This window comes from Sesamum indicum, linkage group LG5 (assembly GCF_000512975.1).
Source record: "Sesamum indicum cultivar Zhongzhi No. 13 linkage group LG5, S_indicum_v1.0, whole genome shotgun sequence".
NCBI lineage: Eukaryota > Viridiplantae > Streptophyta > Magnoliopsida > Lamiales > Pedaliaceae > Sesamum > Sesamum indicum.
The window spans coordinates 17,189,825-17,213,356 of NC_026149.1; the positions used below are offsets into that span (position 1 = coordinate 17,189,825).

General features: G+C 33.6%; 2 protein-coding genes across 2 annotated transcripts in view; both read right to left on the reverse strand.

Annotated features, from left to right (window-relative positions):
• Window positions 660-5,745, reverse strand: LOC105162840 (VIN3-like protein 2). Its single transcript, XM_011080990.2, has 5 exons — window positions 5,581-5,745; window positions 5,322-5,415; window positions 3,173-3,839; window positions 2,576-2,880; window positions 660-2,220 (listed from the first exon to the last, which is right to left on the reverse strand). Exons 2-5 carry the CDS (start codon window positions 5,341-5,343, stop codon window positions 1,043-1,045), a joined length of 2,172 nt encoding a protein of 723 aa, XP_011079292.1. The 5' UTR covers window positions 5,344-5,415; window positions 5,581-5,745; the 3' UTR covers window positions 660-1,042.
• LOC105162841 (afadin- and alpha-actinin-binding protein) overlaps window positions 23,407-23,532 on the reverse strand; it is a gene marked incomplete in the record, with an annotated part of 4,118 nt that continues 3,992 nt past the window's right edge. Inside the window, 1 exon segment of the mRNA XM_011080993.2 lies at window positions 23,407-23,532.

The window sequence follows — 23,532 nt, forward strand, 5'->3', positions numbered from 1 at the left end:
AAAACGTATAGGACTAAAATTTTTAGTCCAGCAGTTATAGGACTAATTTTCCACCCTCCTATACTTACAAGGCTAATTTTGCCACCCCTATACTTATAGGACTAATTTTACAATTTTGTCTTTATTCTTTCATATATATATATATATATGTATGTATGTATTTTGAAGTTTATTATTTTTATGTATTATTCTGATATTATTCATTTTAAGTTATATTATGCTATAGTAAAATAATATTAATAAAGTATTTAAAAATATCGTCTAACAAATTAATGGCCTAAACATATGATTAGTCTATTGTTTTAGTAGGATTGTACGTTCTCATGTAGTTTAGAAGTATTAGAACTCTTAAATAGTCTTCTTTCAAAAGAATTTTATACTTTCATAATTAATTTTATTTATTATTATAAAGATTACTTAAATAAGAATAGGAATGTCTTTTCACAATGAGGAACAGACACATAAAAAATTCATAATAGTATAGACATAGATTTTGCAATCCCTTCAACAAAATACTATATTATATTATCACATAGGATAACACATACAATATATCAAACCAAACATTATCTAATGAATGATGAGATTAGTTATCATTTCATTTCCTATCCCACCAAATTTCATCACGCCTAATCCTATCTTACGAACCAAACAAAGCATTTGAGTATTAATGATAAATTGCACTTAATCAGAGAAAATATCAGACAAGACTGCCTGATTGGATACATGCAAGAACGACATTTTGCAGCTTAGCCTATGTACAATGCAAAAACTAATACTTCCATCTTTCACCAGAACATGAAATTTGAATTCCCCCCTCATGCACTACAACATAAAAGAGCTACAGATAGCCAGGAATTTCCAGAGCAAAAAAAAACAGACATGATCTTATAACACCAGCAAATATCTTAGTACCAAGTTTGTAAATGATGCTAGTTTCTATGAAGAATGATCAAGAAATTCCTAAGTCGAAAGAATAAAGCAGGCAGATCTCCTTAAATCTGCATGCTTAATCCCACAGTACTGGAATTTGTCGAACGTCTCAGTGCCAGAGCTTCGTGCAAAATCCAGCTGGTACCGTAGAACATCTCTTGTTTGAAATGACATCTGTGAAGGCGTCAATAAGTTGTCCAGCAAGAGATTCAGGATCTTCAATAAAAGTGTCGATGAATACTTTCACGACACGGACCTCTTGAGAGGTCGCTCTCAAGCTGTACCACGTCAAGAATTTCTGCCTAAATGCTGTCTCTATATGACCATCGCACTCCAACCACCGGATGACTTTCACATAGTACTCGAAATCTTTGTCCCCGATCCCAGAACACTCCTCCTCTTGCCTTTCTCCACTTCTCTTCTTAGAAGAGCTACCGGCCTGAGGCTCCTTTTCCCCTTCGGAACCAATATCGGCATCTTTGCCATTGAATTTGTATCTGTTGCTCCTCCCAGTGTCATCCTTCACATTCTCAAACTTGCAGGGAGTGATAGGCAAGCCCGCTTCTGAACTATCCACAATGGGAACACATTCTAAGCCAGTCGGAAGAGGTGTATTAGACCCATTCTCGGTGCTCGTTTCCTCAACCATCTGACCATTTGATGATTCTTTGTTTCTGGGATTCAACAGAGCATCACCACTTGGGGTGCAGCTAGTTTTCACCATGCTATATTCTTCATCCAACAAAGAAATTATGTCTCCAGGAGTCTCCTTCTGGCTCTTCTGACCCGAGAAGTTGATGGTGTCATCAACCATATCTGCAGTCATTTTACCAGCATTACCATTAAAAGGAAGAAAATTGTTATCCCCTCTGTTTTCATCCTCATCGTCCACTGAAGAAGGATTAGAGAGACTGCTGCAGTTAGTAGCGGGACTTTGGCTTCTTTCCACCTCTGAGCTCTTAGAGTTCAGATTTCGCAGCTCATCTTGAGACGTTACTGTCTGGAACTGAAATTCATGGAAGCCCATCTCTCTGTCGGAATCGAGGATAACAACTTTCAGAAAATACTGTGTAGCAGGTGTTAGACCAGAAAGGAGAAACTTTGTATTTGGTTTAAACAATCTACAAGTAGGCTCTATTGGATAGTCTATATCATCAGCTTTCCGATGCCATATGGAGTAACCCACGACATTTCCCATATTTGAATCATCAGAATTCAGAACCACCGCTAATGATGAGTCACGGACATCTTCAAATCTGACAAGCTTCGAGGCAAGTGTATTGCAATCTGGATAGATAATAAACCCCATGAATGGAGTCAGATGACAAACACTTGTCTTGACCAACAGTAAGGGAATATACAAAAGGCAGGATAACTGTTTTTTAGGTGTGGGAATAGGACCTAGTTGCACAAACACACACAGCAAGATTTTTCTTATGTATGCCGGGTGTGAAAACACCAAAAAGTGAGGATCGAACCACATTAGTAGTGGAACCTGTATTATAAGGACATGGTCAATCCTCACCGTATGGTAATTTTCCCGAAGAGTGCATGTAAGAATTGTTCCACAAAGAGACATAGAGATAGAGACAGAGACAGAGACAGAGATGGAGAGATAGAGAGAGAGAGAGAGAGAGAGCACCAGAAGGCACATCAGACAGCCGGTTAGAAAGCATCAAGTCAAGAGACTCCACAGCAGAAGCACAAATCCTCTGAATTTCAGGGCCTGATGAGAGCCTGTTCACAATCCCTCTAGCCTTCTTCACAGGTAAACCAGTTAGAGGACCCACTTCTTCTTCGAGCATTTTGACAGCTTCACCAATGATTCCATACAGATTCTGGTAATGTTTAGTACCAGCAAGAATCTTTTGGCCTAAGGAGAGCCGATAGCACAATATGTCGACCCGCCTGGTGTCCCTCGCCACTATTAGTTGCTTTCTCCAAGAGCTGCAATATCCCTTCTACATTGTTACTATTATTACTTTATCATGAAATGACCCATGGAAAATGATGAAAAAGTTGGACGTAACGGAAATTCATAAGCAGTCTCCAGTGACAATGAACCCCTACAGAAATCAAAGTTCATACACACTACTTCTCTTATATGAGAGAAGCAGAAATTGCAGGCAACAAAATCGCAACTCTAGAAGCAATGGGAATCTCATAATGTTGCACTATTAATCTTCGAAATATACCAGAAAACCAACAAAACAAATAAGAAGCAAGATTGGAAGTTTACCTGAGCAAATCGTTCACCTTTCCACAAGATACACAACAGAAGCTCCCATCAAGCCCCTTATCCTGCCTGTCCTGTGAGATGCCAGAATTTTCATGTCGTAAGGCACATTCGAGGTGACATGACATACCACATGACACACCATGAAATGGAGGGTCCGTGTTGCAAATTAACCACAGGCTTGGGTCCTTGTTATCATCATACTGGCGACAAATGCAGCATGAACACCGCTTGCAGAAAGCATCCCCAAGATTCATTTTAGCCTTGCAGGCTGAATTCTTGCAATACATAGTACTACCAGAATCAACATCAGGAACAACAGTTGCAGCACCATTTGTAGCAACAACCAGGTGATTTGGGTGGTCTGATTTCCGTTGCCTTTTAGGAGTCCTCTCACCATTTTCTAGTTCAGAAACATTTTCAGTTCCAAGCTCTTGCGATTTCTTTTCATATACAATTTTCAGAAGGTGTTCTATTAATTTTAACTTTGTTAATCCTGTGTATTTCCTTTCCTTTCCAAGCTCTACGCAGAGGATTTGCAATATTTCCTGGCGGCTCCATGCCTGTAGCATTTCTGTGGCACCATCTGGCCACTTTGACACTTCATAGACTAGTTCTCTCTTTTGCTCCATGCTCAACTTACTGCATTTTGATGGATCATATACTAATGCTGGACCCAAAAGCAATAACAGTCATCAAAAAATGTAGTGGTTCTCAACACAATTCTTCAGACAAATAGTTGATGTCAGTATTAAAAATAAAACGGGAGAATGACGAGCAGACAACATAACGACAGGAAAAGAGTAGCAATACTAGGTGAAAGAGGGACGAATGCAACTGCAGAGGATGGATCCAAAATCACCAGTTTTACTTCTTTCCTGGATTTCATGCCACTTAACTATGCATGGAATCATTACTCGAAACAACATAAACCTAAAACGTTCTCTTCTTTTATAATGCATGCGGCTTCATTCTCTTATTGATATAATAAAGGTCTGACCAACAGCAAAAAAACAAAGAAAGAATAAACTGAAAAGAAAAAGGATCACAGACCAAATAGCAATCAAATGAGAAAGCAACACGATAAATATTGCAAGCAAGTTGATTATAGCCATGTCTCAAGTAGGGCCATATATAGAACACACTTTCTTGGCTGCATAATATTTGTCCCTTTGAGATATACAAATACCTTTCCTATACTTGCATAGACATAGATAAAAATCAAGTGTGATGCTAAAATACGCAATAAATATGGAAAAGAACAAGCTAACTCATGCGTACTATGGCGCCCGTACATATCTGCAGTCAAGTCCACAGTTTGACACCCCAAATCAAGAAAACACAAACAATGGAAGACAATGGATTAGGCTACTGATAAAAGATCATATGGCTTATACAGGTCGCCCAAAGGTCTTATGAAATTATTCAGAAGTGAGAAACTTTACATCCTTGACTTTCGAAATGCCACTCCACCCACCCCACCCCAGTTGAAATTCCTTGAAGATTGAGAAACTAAATAATCAAATGTAATATTCTAAGCACAAAATACATCAATTTGACAGATAATATATACAAATTCATTCCACAAATTTAGGTAACCATCTTGCACACTAGAAGAGAGAGAGAGAGAGAGAGAGAGAGAGAGAGAAGATAATAATAAAAACAAGAAAAAGACAGCTGGCTGCTCATTGGCATCTTCATCATAGATGATTTTTTTCTTTTTTCTTAATAAGCATCTATGGAATTAATTGTTTTAGGTAGAGATGAAAGCCATAGAGAGTAGGTAATTCATAAATACTGATACATTATCTGACAACAAAATAAGTAATTATATATAGGAAAAAGAAAAAGAAACAAAAACAATAATGGAGTGTGAGTGAGCATGCGTGTCGATTTCATCGAAACATAAATCAAACAGAAAAACCAAAATATGAATTCAACAAACACTAATTCATGCCTGCAGTCAGACTACCAAATAGATCGACCAAGAATTTAACGACCCATTATGAACGAAATCTCCAAAACAAAGAATCTTTATTTTCTTTTACATAAAAAGTATCGAAAAATAGTCCAATGAACAACACAAACAAGAACCAAGATAAACAACTTGTCCAAGAAATACGGAAAAATAATGAAAAGAAAGAATCTTTACCCTCCAAAGCGGAAGCATCCATGGCCGCTCTTCTGTTCACAATAACAAAAGATTACGCCCACATTACCACCAAAAGCCCATTTGCTCCTGAAACCTGAAAGACAAAATTTTTGAACCCCACATACAAACACATAGAAAGAAACCCGTTCTTGTGTGTGTGCTTATGTGTGTGTGTGTTTCATATCTACATACACAAATACATATATATGTAAGAGAGAGAGAGAGGAGAGGGGAGAGAAAAAAAATAGAATACAATTACCAAGAAAAGGGAGAAGAGAGAATTCATGAAGAGATGGGTCCAAGACGTGGGTTTTTCAGCACCCGAAGCACCAATTGCAATTCTTGTATATACAAATAAATATATCTTGTGTGTATGTATGTATGTATGTATGTATGTGTGTGTGTAGAGAGGAGAGAGAGAGAGACAGACAGAGGATGAGAGGGGTGTATTTATGTGTGAGAGAGAGAGAGAGAGAGAAGGGCAGTTGAGAGGGATGAGAAAAGTAAGAGGAAAAAAAACCGAATAAATAAAAGAGGGTAAGAGAAGCAACAGATGGAAAAAAGCGGCTGAATGTACAAATCCCCTTTTCACCTTTTTCCACACTTCCCCAATTGCCCAATCACAATTTCACTTTTATTATTTATTTTTTTTATTATATTTATAAATAAATATATTTATTTAATTAACATAAAAGCCTGACATAAGTAGCCAAGTTGGTGTTCAAAATTAATTAAGATTTCAGTTTTCAAGATTTTTGTATTATTATTTATTTGACTATAAATTACCACCGACTAATATAGATAGTGTTGGATCAAGCAGGTATATCTTTATGTCAAAAATTACAGCTGGCAGCAATGATATATTTTCAATCTTTAAAGACTACATCACTCTAGAACACTGTTTTTTAACTACGATCCTTTAACGGGAACCGTCGTTGCTAGACACATTTTACTTTGAGCGGCCACATTTTAATTATGACTCTTTCGTAAAAGGAATGGCAACCGCACAAGCTCATAGTTCCCCTCCCTAGTAATTGTCTCAGATGTAACGTGTTAATTACGACTCTCTATAATAGCAATTGTTGTTACGCACGTTAATAGTTAATTCCCTGATAATTATTTTAAATCCCACGATTTAGATGCAGGCCTTCTGTGAGAGCAGTTGTTGTTGCACAACCTAACAATCCTACCCTCCCTAGCGATTGCCATGAGGGTCATTATTGGTCGGCAATACTCTTTCCAATAATTTGTCACAACGGCTACAAGAATCATTCTAATTAGGTTAAATTCATACTATATTCGATGTTTTGTGCATCAAATATATAGATAATTGTCACAATACATGTTAATAATCCCCTCCTGACAACTGATCATTACAAGAATCAACCTATAACCTTAGTTTTGATACCAGTCATAGATCATATACAAATCATTATGCTACAAGCTACGATCAACAATATCGATGCAGCTCAAAATTTTAAATTATAAAATATTGATGGAATTTGAATTTACAATATTTTAGCCATGATCTCTTGCTTTTATAAGGGATAATTATACTTTTCTTCCTGAAATTTGGTGTAATTACACATATATTTCTTGTAATTCAAAAAAAATTATATTAACCCCGATTGACTTATTACCGACTTATTGCAGGTCAAATAGATCTTTTTATGATCAAATTACCCTAATACGTCTTGACATGTTAATGCATGTAAGGAAGTATATCTTCACCGTTATAAAGGTAGCTTAGTTCGAAAATAAAATTATTTGACCTGTAATAAGTCAGTAATTAGTCAATCAGGGGATCAATTTCTATTCAAAAACTTTTTTTTTATTAACAGTACCAAATTCAGTGAATTTTAATTAATAATAAGACTTATTTGTTAGATGGAAGCAAACATCAAAAGTGTTAAATGTAACTTTCTAAAATATAAGGGGTTTCTATATAAAATTACACGAAATCTTATAGGAGGAGAGTATAATTATTCCTTTGATTATTCATAATATGATAATATATATAATTGGTTTACTCATATATATTGTGTTGGTCAATCTTTGTACATAATTGGGAACAACATAAATCAAATCCCAATTCAATCAACCCAACTTTTGCCTTGTCCTTTCCTTTAATTGGGATATTTTATATTTTTTTTTCAACTTTTATTTTCATTTGTTTATGAATTCTTTAAGGCCATAAATAGCCAATCTTGTAAATTCTTTATGAAAAGATTGAATTCCAAATGTAATTTTTTGCATTAAAGTTGCTTTGGTCTATCAACAAATACATCAAACTATCCATTCAAAAAGTGCATCCAAAATTGTGAAATATATAGTTGTTGCAATTTTATAAAGTTTCAAGAAGAGAATATAATACTTTAGCTTCAAAGTTTTCTAATTAATTAAACTTTTGTTCTACGCAACTTTCTATGATATTATCAATGAGCAAATTATTCAATTATAAAAAAAAATAGCGATTTTCCGTTTTGTATTTTTTAAAATACAGCAGTTTACCTTCCTAAAGCAATAAACTGCTTTATTTTAAAAAATATAGGGGGGTAAATTGTCATTTTTTTTATAGGGATAATTTGCTCATTTCCAATATTACAGAAGGATAAATTGCATTAAACCCTTTGTTTTATGAAATGTCTCGTGAGTTAATAAATATTAGAGATTTTTTTAAAAATATTTCAAAATCCCTATAAAAATTTACAAAATCAAATTAATATGTAGAATAATTGTGAAAAATAAAATTAAAAATTATCAAATTGCTGGTTTACTTCCCTTCGATTCATACCAAGTGAAAGTAAATCTCGAAATACTTTGTTGAATATGATGAAAACAAATTGGGTAAAAAAAATTAATTTTTATAGTTTCATCAATTAGCTCTTTTCTTTTCATTATGAATAAGGAAAAATCAAAATGAGAAATTTATATTTGTAAGTTCTTCTAGAAAAAACAAGAAATAAAAATAACGTATATTAATGGGAGAACGGAAATAGATATAAACGAAAAAATAAAAATATAGTTGGAGTAAAATTAAGCATATATATATATATATGCATAATTTTAAAATATTTTAATAAAGGTAAAGTAGTAATGTCCATCTCAATATTTAAGGGTTATATAATTATTTTTTATTTAAAAAATTATTTATAATTTTTAAAATAATAAAGGGATTCATAATTCTGCTAAACTTCAATAAATGTGTATGTTTTTGTATAACAAATAGTCCCTTCATTAGTGAAAATTTATAAAATTTGCTGATATAACAAAAAGATTAGAAAAAATCTATATTAAACATTGACTTATTGCAGGTCACATAAATTTTCACGTAGGTATGTGAAGATATATATCTTCACCGTTACAAGAATAGTTTAGTTCGAGAAAAAATTGTTCGAGTTGCAATAAGTGAACAATCAGTTAATCGGGTGTAAATATTAATTCTCGTTCAGTTCTTTTTGTTAATATCGACAAATTTAGTAAATTTTAACTAATGGTGGGACTTATTTGTTAGATAAAAATAAAATCTCAGAGGTGCTATATATAATATTTTAAATTATATGGGGTTTATATATAATTACACCAAATCTAAGGAAAACTAGTGTAATTATCCCTTAAATATATGTCCTATGTGCGTCTGTATTTTAAATATGGTGTACTAGCAAACAGAGAATAGTTATTTGAGTTAAGCATGAATGACAATTATGTAGCTTAGGTTTCAAAGTTTTCAAAACTTACCAAACACAGCGGAAATTGGGCTCATCTATTTAAGAGCGCACGCCCTTAAAATAGCGACTTTTGGGTTTTTGTGTAATAAATAGGCACATAATCGTCATTTTAAAGGACCAAAAATGAATGTAACCTAAATTACATAAAAGTAAGACTGTTAAACGATCAGCTCATCAAAAAATAATTATTAATATTTTTCTGATATTTGATAAAATTATGCAATCTTTAAATATAATGAAATAATCAACTTTGTTCTCGTTGAGTTCTTTTTTTTTTTGAAAAAAAAAAAGAATGATTGTAAAAAAATTGGCGACCACATGGCGATGGCGATGGCGATGTTAGCAGCGGTGGTTGAAGAGTACATTGCGGATGGTGATGGCAGCGACGCGGCGGCGTCGGTGGTGGTAGACCCAGGCATGAAGAATTTGTAACCATTAGAAGAATTACAATATTTAATTACAGTTAATTGTCATGATTAATAATCGTCATTTATCATGATTTTTTGTCATAGCCACTAATATTATAGCTAATAGTATTTTTTTTTTCCTGATGAACTACGGACTTGAAATTCATAATTCCAAATCCATTATCCAAATACAGCCTAAAAAGTAAACGAGTAAACTTAAGCGGTCTCGTCAAATTTCAAAAATATTATAAAATGCTTGAAAGCTTATAAGATATTATTCCGTACACTATAAACCACTACGATTTGAAAATCATGACAAATTAATATTATCTACCACGAGAAATTGATGCATAAAACTTAAATTTTGACAATGATTAATCAATATTTGTCATAATTTTACCTACTACTGAAATATTTATCATGGTTTTTACCTATAGTTAATATTTTGGCTTTATTTATAGAACAACGACTGCGCAGTTGTATTTGGTATATTTTTTTAACTTTTAACCATAACAATTAATTATAACGAAAAGTCGTGTATTTTAACAATTTTTTTTAAATAAATTAATAAATTATCATGACTAATATACTACAAGATTCATCATCTTATTTTACTTAAATATTTTAAATAATTATTTTAAAATAATAATTTGACATATTGTAAACTTTAAAAGTATTTTATAAAATAGGGACAATTACACTGCCCTCCCCTGAGGTTTGGTAATTATACGTAAACTCCTTTTAGTTTGAAAAATTACATCTAACACTCCTAATGTTTGCTTCTGTCTAACAAATAAGTCCCTACATTAGTCAAAATTTACAGAATTTATTGATATTAATAAAAAAAATTATATTTATCTCAAATTTGACTTAATATTGACTTATAGTAGGCAAATACATTTTTTATAACAAAATTATCCTTGTACGTCTTCTTGTGTTAATCCATGTAAGGAGGTATATCTTTACCGTTGTAAGAGTAACTTAGTCTGATTGATTTGTAATACATCAATCGACTGTAAATATCAATTTTCATTCAGTTTCTTCGTTAATATCAGCAAATTCAATAAATTTTGACTAGTGGGGAATTTATGTGTTAGATAAAAGCAAATCTTAGGGATGCTAAACGTAATTTTTCAACCCACATAGAATTTATGTGAAATTACATTAAATCTCAAAAGAGGCGGTATAATTATCCCTATAAAATATATGGATTTATAAAAAAAGATAAAAATTAATAGCATTAGCCAAACACCATCTTACACACGCAACTCAATGTACGGAAGACCTCCGATCAATAGATGTTGAGATCAAGAATATTTAATACCACAAATTTCAAACTGTTATAATGAGATTTATTATAATTATAAAAAAAAATTATTATTTAAAAATTCATAAGTATCCTATTAAAATGAGTAGTTATCTAATAAAATATATTTTTTTATAATAATCTATTATAAGGGTATTTATTTTATGATTGTCAATTCAAAATATTATTTATAAATTTTTAAATAATAATAAAGTATTTATAATTATTTAATAACCTATAATAGTTTGTTTAAATAAATTTATTATGATTATCGTAATTAAAAATAAAAATTACTATGTTACTTTGGTGAATATTTGTTAAAACATTGCTCAACGAATAGTGATATGTGGCATGTGATTCGAATATTTTGTAAGGCAAATCGAGTCAAATTTATTCTACGTTCAGTGTTTTGTGTATTGTGTATTCGGATGGTTGTTGATTGTTACTCGTCTCGTATTTCTTAATTTTAAATAATGGTGTATGTGTCAATCGTCTGACTTTTGACAAATCATTACTGGAGAAGTTGATTAATATCGTTAGGTACCCATTTAAATTAATATTTTTAAAAATTATATATCTATACTATATATTAAGCATGAGAAATCGAAATAAATATTTTTGGCGTGCATTTAATCTGTTGACTAAATTAACCCTATCTAAAAGGAAAAATGACAATGAAGATTTTGCTTTTTTTTTTCTTTTTCTTTTTTGTGTTTTTATGTATGATTTTTCTATCTTCATCATTTTATCCTCAAATATATATTTTTTCTTTCTCTCCAACTTATTGAAACTTTTTTAATTTATGTTTATTATATAATTAATAAAAATAAAATAAAAAATTGAATATGTTTATGTGGTTGTGGTTCATTTGCTGATGGGCGAATCGATAATTTTGCGCCTTATAAATATTGAGTGGTTTTTTTGTAACATTTTTCAGAAATGAATATATTTTTCTTTTCTTGATCATGATGAAAATATTATGATATTGATATAGGGACTACGCCCGAATTTCTTGGAATGATTAAAATGTTCATGTTGATAATTTATATCTTAACAGGCACTATCTTCGTAAATATACACTCGAGTCATACTAGTCTGAACCGGACCTAATTCAAACCCAAATGGAATACGCGTGTCAAGGGATGTCCCGTCAAAGCCCTAGACTCCTGGAGCAAAAGAACTCCTTGTTAACTAAGGAATCCTCAACGGTGAATAATCCCCCTCAGTTTGAAGTCATACTCTCTTCTCAGCAAGATTAGCAAGAGATGGATCGAATTATAGCTTATCTTAACAGCTCTTATCCGCTCCTCTCGAGATTAAAGGAAACATGCAGAATCCTGTCAAATGGGGAGACCCCTTATAAATACAGGTTTAGTCCCCAGGCGAGGAACACCTTCCAAACTCTAAATTCTTGCTGTCAATTCACTTTACACTCTAAGCACGATTTCTCTTACGAAATTCGATTACCATACTTCAATTTTTTTTTACAACTTATCTCTTAAATTCAATACTAATTTGATTGTCGAAGCGATATGTGTTATTTTGCAGGTTTCACTTTTCAAGTTCTTTTATTTGTTGGTCCAAGTCCAACATCAAAGTTCAAGCTCGTCGGACCCGTGCTGTTTTCTCATGCATCAATCTATATTTAGACATATATTTTTATACATAATATATATAATATTATATAAATATATTATTTAAATATATAGATGTATATATATATTTTTAAGAGAAGGGGCCCATCCGCCATCGTCGGGACCCCTCTCCCCATCCAACGTCATCGGAAAGAGAAGGGCATTTTGATTATTTTATTAAACAAATAGTTACAATAGTCGTATTTGGAGTGCGTGAATTATATCACCAGATGGAGGGAGGGTTTTGTCCTATTTTTAATATTACATGAGGATAAAATGATAATTTTTTCCACACATACTTTTTTTAATATTTCCATATTGCATCAAACCCTAGAAGAGAATGATTAGACAGAGATTAGAATGGTAACCCATTTTTCTAAAAAAATCTTTTTTTTTTTTTTACCAAATTTGTACTATTTTAAATCACCCTGATTGAGAGAGAGAGAGATGAATAAAGAAAAAGACAGAGGGGATGGTGATTGGGCGGTGACCTAAGTAAAATTTGTCAAGATTTGGGAGTTGGTGACCCAATCAAATTTGGATAACTTGTGGGGATGACCCACTAATCCCAACCATCCATACTCCTCTCTTTTTAATAATTTCATTATTTATATATATATATATAGGAATATAATGCCCTAATTAAGTATTTTTTTAAAAATATTGATTATGACTGATGTTATGTTTTCAATCAATCATAGAAATGGGTAATTGTAAAACATACTTTAGAGGTTTAATGGATAAGAGTGAGAAGTATGCACTATGTTTGGTTTCATATTTTGGTATTTTTCGAGATAAGATAAAACGTACTTAATATTTATTTTTATATTTTTTATATTTTATTTGTATGTTTTTTATTTTTTAACTTTTTATATATAATATAAAAAAGACGTGATTTGACAATGAATAGTGATTTTTGTTTCTAAAAAATACAATACTAAATATACAATATTTATATATGTATATTTATATATAAAAGAGATATGATTTGATAAAGAATGGTGATTTTGTCTCCCAAATTCCAATAGTAAACCTACACCACTTACTTTAAAATATTTTAAATTGCCTCAAAATACAAATTCAAACATACCATCTATCTCCAACACACACTTATTTATTTCTATTTTTCTCTCTCTATCTTCAAAACACCAAAACAAAACATTCAAAATATAAAATTCAAACACTATGATAAGGTCTCGGACATTTGTACATTCAATTATTTTACGTGAGCCGTTTGTGACTGAGTCTTATGGTATGAAGAATTGTGTTTTAAGGTTGAAGTTTTATGAATTTATCTTTGAAAAGGCATTTTGCAATAGAGATGAAGTACTGGAGCTTATAAACTGTATAATTTTTTTTTTATCTTCAATAAATTTGGATTGTGTGACACTATTATTAGATCAGCACCGATTCATTGCGAACGAGCGACTTGAGCAACTTATAAGTCAATTCCACCTTCCTAGCGCTCCACACAATAGTGTCTTTTATGACAAAAACATACGAGTCCAACAAGAGTGGAAGATACTTAGCGTAAGGTCTCTGATTCAATGCGTGATTGGACGTCAAATCATTCGACGTTGTCTGATAAAATGAATTTATGTATCCGTCGCAATCCCATCGTTTTGGGACTAATGAATCGTCATTGACTTGTGCTTCAAACCGCTACAATTGAGGAGTTTGTGCGATTTATAAATTTATAGGGAAAAGTATTATTTTAGTCCGCTAAGTATGCCTAATTTTAATTTTAGTCCGATAACTATGTCCATTTTTATTTAGGTCCAGTAACTTACGAAATTGCTTACTTTTAGTCCTCTGGCAAATTTTCGGACAATTTTACCCCTTTGCAACTTTTGAAAAGCAGTTTTAGTCCATATGCACTCATAGGGGTAAAATTGTCCGAAAATCTGTTAAAGGACTAAAAGTAAGCAATTTCGTAAGTTCTTGGATCATAATAATAATTCTCATATATTTTTATTTAAATAGAATCGGTTTTAGTTTATTTTATTCACTACAACATACAAGTTTTGAATTTGCCAAAAATGAAGTACAAGATTAGAAAAATATGAATAAATGATTTTTTTTATATAAATTTAAATTGAAATGTTACAAACCTTTGAGAATAAGATTGGCTCTTAACTCTTCTCTCCAAATTGCAATTATATAATTGGAACTTGGAAGCTTATTGTTAGATTTGGAAGGGCAATTTCCTCCCAAATCGTGGGAGAAAATTATGAACTATCTTAAAAATAATATATTAAGGATTTGATGATTTGATATCAAGAAAGACATAAAACCTTTGTGATTACAGTGTCTCACCGTGATGAGAGTTTAAGGCTTACTTTGAACTTAAATCGCTGTGTATTTGTTTTGTGTGTGTGTGTGTGTGTGTGCATGTGATATATCCTTCATTTGTCCTAAAGGCAATTTTTTACAGGTACGAACAAGGGCTTAGATAGCTTATTTTTATTAGGTTTGAACAGCATGAGTTTTGACATGGATCAGTCTCTTACAGGGCATATTTGAACATGCTTTGACTCAATTAATCAATTCAAAATAAAAGAATTGTCTTGCGCTTTTATCTTCGATCAATTCATCAAAAATACATAAGGTCAAAATTTGGTTTGGATTTATTGAGAACTTTTCATTTCGAAAGTATGTAAAATTCAAATTTATTATAAATTTCAATCCGATACCAATTCTTAACCAACTTGTTTGGTCTTTTAATTGATAATTTATTTCAACTAAGATGGAGAAAGATTTTAATTCAAATTAAGAGGGTGTTTAGCTAAATTTATGTAAAAAATATTTTATAAGTTTCTATATTCTATATATAATATGTTATAAGAGCCTACATATATTGAATCTTATTTTAAATATAAATTCTTAAAATGTTTGATAAATAAGATATCAAAAATTATACGAATTCCAAAATATTTGATATAATAAGCTCTTTATACTGTAATATGACTGAAAAAATCTTATAAGAGGTTCTAAATGATATTGGGTGAGATTAACTATTTTTTTAAAGGACATATAAAATTTTGATATGGGTCGAGCTCCTTAGCGACCTAGTGGTGATGCGTTAACCTGGAGTATCGATCTTGACGAGTATCTGGAGTTGAATTAATAAAATTGGCCTACACACAAGACTTTAAGATAGCTGAAGGTCCCTCCGAAATTTAAGTTAGTTTAGAATTCGAAGCTATAGAGGTGGCAGAATTCAATCTGCCTATAGAGTGTGATATAGTACTAATAAATATATGCTTGTAGAATGAACTTTCCATGTATTATAGAGACTTATATATATATGAGTCGAAGACCGTAATCAAAATGGCCGTTGAATATTTTCAAGATTGATGGTTGTCAATTCAGGACACTTAACTAGGCTAGTCAGGCGTGATCTGACCCGCTCAAAAAAACGTGGATTCCTAGAGTGTTTGGGGCTTTTCTCATTGCTGTGGAGGGAAATTAATCCTTTTGGACTAGTGCTTCGTGTTTTTCCTACCAGATCCTAAAATGAGATATTTTAAATGTTATAAGCTCTCTTCAAAAAGAAAATTTACCAAATGATTTTCAAGAGTTTATAAACTTCCAAACATTTTATAAATTTTTTTGAAAAGTTTATAAACTGCTAAATTCCAAGAAGTGGAAGAACCATTTAATTGACGAACGCAACGGATCACACAACAAGAAGAGAAACTCTCTTTGTATTATTGAAATTGGAAGACTTCAGAGAAAAAAGAATTACTATTCTGATGCTCTGTAAACCTCCATATATATACAGAGCAAGAAGACTAACTAACCAACTAACAGAGAAGGAGTCAAACGGCTATAAAAGGTTGTCAAAAAGAAAAACACGATTTTGTAAGTGAAGTGGCGTCTTTTACTGTAGGCCCATCTTCTCCAATATACTCTGCTTCTTCCAACAGTAGAACAGCTGACAGAGCTTCAACTTCTTCAGCTCAAGGCTTCTCGAACTTCAACAGCCCCCCTTCAAGCTGGAACTGCATCATTGGAGATCAGACCCAGCTTGGAATATAGATGAGAGAAGGCACTTCCTGTGAGAACTTTTGTGAAGATATCTGCTATTTGATTCCTCGAGACCAGGTATGTGGGTGAGATCAATCCTTCCTTGAACTTGTCCCTCACAACATGGCAGTCAATTTCGACGTGTTTTGTCCGCTCATGGAAAACTGGGTTCTCAGTTATATGTAGTGCTGCCTTGTTGTCACAATAGAATGGTATAGGTGTCTGAACTTGTATGTGCAAGTCCTTAAGCAGGTTATTAACCCAAACAATTTCGCATACCGTTGCTGCCATGCTCCTGTACTCGGCTTCGGCTGATGACCTTGAGACTGTAGTTTGTTTTTTTGATTTCCACGATATTGGCGTTCTTCCCATGTAAATACAGTAACCTGTGGTTGACCTTCTGGTCCTCTTGCAAGTTGCCCAATCTGCATCAGAGAATGCCGTAAGTTTAAGCTCATTGTTAGAAGGGAAGAACAAACCTGATGTCTGATTTCCTTTCAAGTATCTGATCAAGTGAATGACAGCTTGCCAATGTTCTTCACAAGGCTCCTGGACAAACTGGCTTAGTTGTTGCGTAGCAAAACAAATATCTGGCCTTGTGAATCCTAAATACAGAAGCCTTCCTATGAGTCTCCTGTATCTACTTGCATCCTTCAAGGGCCTCTCTGGTTTTGAGGAGAAATTCAGTCCTGAGGGCAATGGTGTTGCCACAGACTTGCCTTCAAGCAATCCAATGTCCCTTATTATATCTCGAGTATATTTCTTCTGTGACAGAACAAGCCCCTTTTGAGTTCTGAAAAATTCAAGACCAAGGAAGTACTGTGCCTCACCAAGGTCCTTGATGGTGAAAAGACTATCAAGGTACTTCTTTACTTCCTGTATCAGCCCCTTTGTAGCTGCAGCAATGAGGATGTCATCTACATAGATAAGTAAAGCAATGAAATCATCATTAGTGCCTTTTGTAAACAAGCAATAATCATATTTTGATTGTTTGAAACCCAGTCCCTTTATTCTTTCAGTGAACTCATTGTTCCACTGCCTTGATGCTTGCTTCAATCCATACAAGGATTTTTTAAGTTTACAAACCATTTCCTTTCCCACCTCATAGCCTTCTGGTGGCTTCATGTATATGATCTCATCTAGAGTCCCATGAAGAAAGACATTATTTACATCCAAATGGTGTAAATGCCATCCTTTAGCAACTGCAGCACCAAGGAAGGTCCTTACAGTGACTGTCTTTGCAACTGGAGCAAAACAGTCACTGTAGTCCTCCCCTTCAACTTGATTGAAACCCTTAGCCACCAGTCTTGCTTTGTGTCTTTCTACACTACCATCAGGTCTCAGTTTTGTCTTAAAAACCCATTTGCAACCTATTGGTCTTTTTCCCTCAGGCAATGCACAAAGTTCCCAGGTATTGTTCTTTTCAAGAGCATCAATCTCTTGTTTCATGGCATTCCTCCATTCCAGGTGCATTTGAGCTTCTGAGAAGCACTTTGGTTCCTGCACAGCATAATTTTTCTCTACAAAACAGCCTTAAACCTGATTAGCACAGTTATCAGACATGCAATCAGAATAACAATAACACAAGAAGTCATTCATCCACACAGGTTTGTGAGTGTTCCTAGTAGATCTCCTAAGGTGGCTAACATCCTCTTGGGTAATGGCTTCCTGTTCTAATAGCCGAGTATCTTGATCATTTTGCTCATACTCAACAGTGGGTAAAGGGCATGAATTATCTTCTGATTTCATGTTTTCAAAAGGGAGATTATTCTCATGGAACACCACATCTCTAGCTATGTGCATTATGTTAGTGTCCAAATCTAAAACCTTGTATCCTTTCTTCCCTTGAGCATAACCTAAAAAGACACAGCATTATGTTAGTGTCCAAATCTAAAACCTTGTATCCTTTCTTCCCTTGAGCATAACCTAAAAAGACACATTTCATAGCCCTTGGCTCAAATTTTCCTTTGTGAGGGAAAACATTTGTAGCAAAACATAGACAGCCAAAAACCTTAAGGTGTGAAAAATCAGGTGTTTTATTGTGAAGGACTTCATAAGGGCTTTTCCATTTCAAGGTAGGTGTAGGCATTCTATTTATCAGGTAAGTAGCAGTCAACAGTGATTCAACCCAAAATTTCTGAGGGAGTTTAGCATGAAACATGATAGACCTGGCAACTTGTAGTAGATGTTGGTGCTTTCTTTCAACAACACCGTTTTGTTGTGGGCTGTATACACATGTTTTTTGATGGAGGATCCCTCTATTTTGAAATAAGTCTTGGCATTGTTTGTTGGTAAACTCAGTTCCATTGTCACTTCTTACCTTTTTAACCTTAAAGTTGAATTGAGTTTCAACCATGTTCAAGAAATATTCCAGGTTTTGTTGTACTTGAGATTTATGGACCATCATGTAAATCCATGTGGCTCTACTACAATCATCAACAATTGTGAGCATATATGTGCAATTTGTGACAGAGTATTGATTATAAGGCCCCCAAACATCAACACGTATAAGATCAAAAGCAGTGCTAGAGTGATTTTCATTAAGTTTGAAAGGAAGTCTGTTTTGTTTAGCAAGGGGACACACTTCACAACAAGTAAGAGGTTCATTCCTAGCTACTTTAAAGGGCAAATGAAACATAACTTCTTTGCTTGGATGCCCTAGTCTATTGTGCCATACATCAACATGTTTATTTTCCCTTTTCAGATGTTTCAAATCCTCAATCAAATGAGCCATGTGTTTGTGCAGATCATGCTTCTTGCAGTTTTGAGTGTGTTCAAGCAGATACAGTCTCCCTCTTTTAATACCTATAGCAATGACCTTTTTAGTCACAAGGTCCTGCACAAAGCACTGAGAGTTGGTAAAAATGACACTAACATTTTCAGCTTCACACAATGCATTGACAGATAAAAGGTTATGCTTGAAGCTAGGGATATATAACACATTTTTAAGAGTAAGTGTGTCAGATATGTATATATCTCCTATCTTTTTCACATTGTACATGCTACCATCAGGTAATTTGACAGAATTAACAGTATCAAGGGGCCTCAAATTATGGAACAAGTCTTGGTTCATGGACATATGTGCCGAGGCACCACTGTCCATGATCCAATCTTCTTTAGAATGAAAGTTAGTTTTGTGAAGAAGTATACCTGCAAAATTTACAGAATTATCTGCATATATGCTGTTGGAGTAACTCTGAGAAAATTCTGGATTATGTAGAATTTTCTTTACTTCAGCCTTGATCAATTCGGTCAGATTGTTCTCATTCTGAGAAGAAGCTTGCATATTCCCTTTACCATTTTCCAGCTGTGCGTTGAAGGTTTTATTGATAACAGGTTTGTTGGCATCCTTTCTTTGCTTCATCAGCTCTTCATACCATTTCGGGTAGCCATTTATTTCAAAACATTGTTCCCTTATGTGACCAGATTTCTTGCAGTGTGTGCAATACATCTGTTTCTTTTCAGCTGCACTCCTCTTCTTGATGGGATTCTTGAAACCATTTTGTCTCCTCGTGTCTGCGGTTTGTACTGCCATGACTTCTTCTTTATTAAAGTCAAGGCTCTTGGCATTTACTTCCCTTTGTTTTTCGACTTGTAGGATCATGGAATATGCCCTTCCCATCGAAGGCAGTGGATCCATCACCAAAATTTGGTTACGGATGTGATCATAAGCATCATTCAAGCCCATCAAAAATTGGATGAGTTGAGTGAAATTGGTTTTCTCTGCGAATTTGGTTCCAGCTCCACAGGAGCATATCGGCGGTGGATCCAAGGTGGCTTGTTCATCCCACAATTTCTTGAGTTTGATGGAATATGCAGCAAGACTTGTGTTTCCCTGAGACACAGAACTGACTTCCTTTTGTAATTGGTACAAGAGTGGTCCGTTGCTTGCGCCAAATCTTGCTTCTAAGTCGAGCCAGAGGTTTCTTGAAGAGGTGGTGTACAAGAAGGCTTCAGCGATGTCTTTTGAAATGGAGTTGAGAATCCAGGTGATGACCATGTAGTCTGCTCTCCTCCATTGTTCGATTTCTGTTTTATCTTGTTCAGGCTTTGTGCAGGTTCCGTCTATGAACCCTTCTTTTCCTCTAGCACCAAGGGCAAATCTGATTGATCTAGCCCATGTGAAATAGTTGTTGCCGTCGAAAGGGGTTGTCACCAAGCTTATGGTGGCATGATCATTGTTCTGTAATTTCGTGCTTTCTGAAGAAGGCCTCGAATCGTCTTGCTTTCTTGTTTCTGTCGGCTTCTTGTCAGTCATTTTCTTCTTCTTTTCCTCTAGCACCAAGGGCAAATCTGATTGATCTAGCCCATGTGAAATAGTTGTTGCCGTCGAAAGGGGTTGTCACCAAGCTTATGGTGGCATGATCATTGTTCTGTAATTTCGTGCTTTCTGAAGAAGGCCTCGAATCGTCTTGCTTTCTTGTTTCTGTCGGCTTCTTGTCAGCCATTTTCTTCTTTCTTTGCCTTTCTTGTTGGGTTACAGGTAATTGCGGATCTTTCCTGCTCTTGATACCATGCTAAATTCCAAGAAGTGGAAGAACCATTTAATTGACGAACGCAACGGATCACACAACAAGAAGAGAAACTCTCTTTGTATTATTGAAATTGGAAGACTTCAGAGAAAAAAGAATTACTATTCTGATGCTCTGTAAACCTCCATATATATACAGAGCAAGAAGACTAACTAACCAACTAACAGAGAAGGAGTCAAACGGCTATAAAAGGTTGTCAAAAAGAAAAACATGATTTTGTAAGTGAAGTGGCGTCTTTTACTGTAGGCCCATCTTCTCCAATATACTTTGCTTCTTCCAACAGTAGAACAGCTGACAGAGCTTCAACTTCTTCAGCTCAAGGCTTCTCGAACTTCAACATAAACTCAATCAAACGCTCTTTAAGTAAAAGCAATTCATAATGAGTTATTTGTATTTGATACACATACAATTTATTTAAAAATTCAAAATAAAAATTAATAATTACAGAATAAACGCGATTTAAACAATAAGGTGAATAATTATATATATTTATGAAAGAACAACAATAGTTAGGCCCCACTCGAAATTCTTGCTTGTTTAGGCAAAATCGTGTAATTTTTTCATTGCACGGAAATAATTAATTAGAGTCATAATTGAATAATTGATGTCGCGGATGTTTTCATTGATAATTCATATCCTTAATTCTTGAAAGACTTTTAATGGATTAAAACGCGCTTTCTCTCCCTTTTCCAATTACAAGAGCGATTTCAAGAAAATGATATTAACTTTTGAGGGTAATTGTGCCATTCAATCAATTGTTTTATAATCAATTATGCAATTATCCGGCCAAAATTGGTTAAATTCGAGTCCAAATAACTTAATAAAACAACCAATTTGTGGTCTAGTGATTAAGATCAATCGTTGTCACACCCATGATATGGATTTGAATTCTTGTCGAGGTATTTGGTAGAGCTAAACATACGTTATAACCTATATTTTGATTGTCACGTGGTTATGTGTGAGTTTTTGCGAAAATAAATCAATTGTAAGGATTCTAATCGGCCCACATGATACAGGCGTAATCCTTCCTAGCGAGTTTGTGAAGTGCCACATTTGCTTTTCCTATTTATATAACAAAAACAAAACAAAAAAACAAACTAGTTAAATTGTATATATTATATCATTTTTTTGGCTAAGTTATAAAGATAATTTATCATTCCAAGATTTAAAATATGATATATTGTAAAAAAATTGCATCTAAGACAAGCAAATGCAGGTGATGATCATCATATCCAAAAATATCGCCCCATAATAACAAGTCTGAAATGAGCGTTTTATGTGAGTCGTCATCACGTCATTTGAGCTCTCTTATCTCTTTTGTTGCGAATAATACAAAGAAAATCGTGTCATCTGTAATGACAATTCATGCATGTCAATTGGACCCGCTTTAGATATAGTCCGTGTGAGGGGTTCCACTTTCGTCATATTACTATTGTCAAGACTAAAGACCTGAGACCCAATGAAAGACCAAGTTTAATGCAGATCTTGTCGAAAACCATGCAACTCTCTAGTTTTAATGTAATTATACATAAATTTTTTATAATTTAAAAAATTATAATTAACATTCATGATGCTTGTTTTATCTAACAAATAAATACCTCCATTGGTTAAGATTCAGCAAATTTACTAATATTTTACGGGAAAAAAAATTGAGTGAAAATTCATATCTATCTGCAATTGACTTATTACTTATTGTAAATCAAGCAAATTTTTTCGTGATCAAACTAACATTGTACATTTTTGTACCCTATTGCATATAAGGAAGTATATCATAACCCATATAATCATAATCTGGTTAGAGAAAAGCCATATTTCATGAATTCACTTGGATTCCACTAAATCCGGAACGGGCCCATAATTTCCCGAAACACAGAGTGGAAGGAAGTGAATTTGATCTGCAAATTCTTAACAAACAGAGCCCACAAATCTAATTTGGAGAAAATGGAACGTGAAAATCCCCATCCATATTTGGAACATTTCCTGTTCTTCATCACAAGAAAGCTGAAAGCCCCTATGCCTATGGGCCACCCACCATCAGGCTGTGATTTTTCTTCCCAACTGCATACTGTGAATATTGTACCAAGAAACCAATAATTTTTTTCACCTCAAAATACAAAACCTTGTAAAAAAGGGTGGGATAGTAATGGTGAAACACAAGTCTACGTTCAAATTAAAAATAAAAAAGTTCATAATAATTCGAAACTGATATATTGGGTTCATGCAACTGAAAATCTTGGTCTATACTCTATAGCAAGCCTTTACGCTTTCAGCTATGAGTTTGCATTCACGTTAAGTAGTTAGGGGCATAGCTGGATCTGGGTAGAACATGACGGATTTTTTAAAATAAGAATATCGGAATAGGGTAGCACGAACGCAGGAATAAAAATGCAGGTATTGGGTAGGTACTCCATTATGTTCAAGATTTGGGAAAGATACAAGTAAAGGATGATAGCAGGGTCAATAAACTGTATAATACCTTGTGGAAATATATATATTCCAGGAATCATAGTATATTGTGTTTGAATACAACATATCCTAGAAAAGGAAGCAGAAAGAAACCAACACATCAGACTTT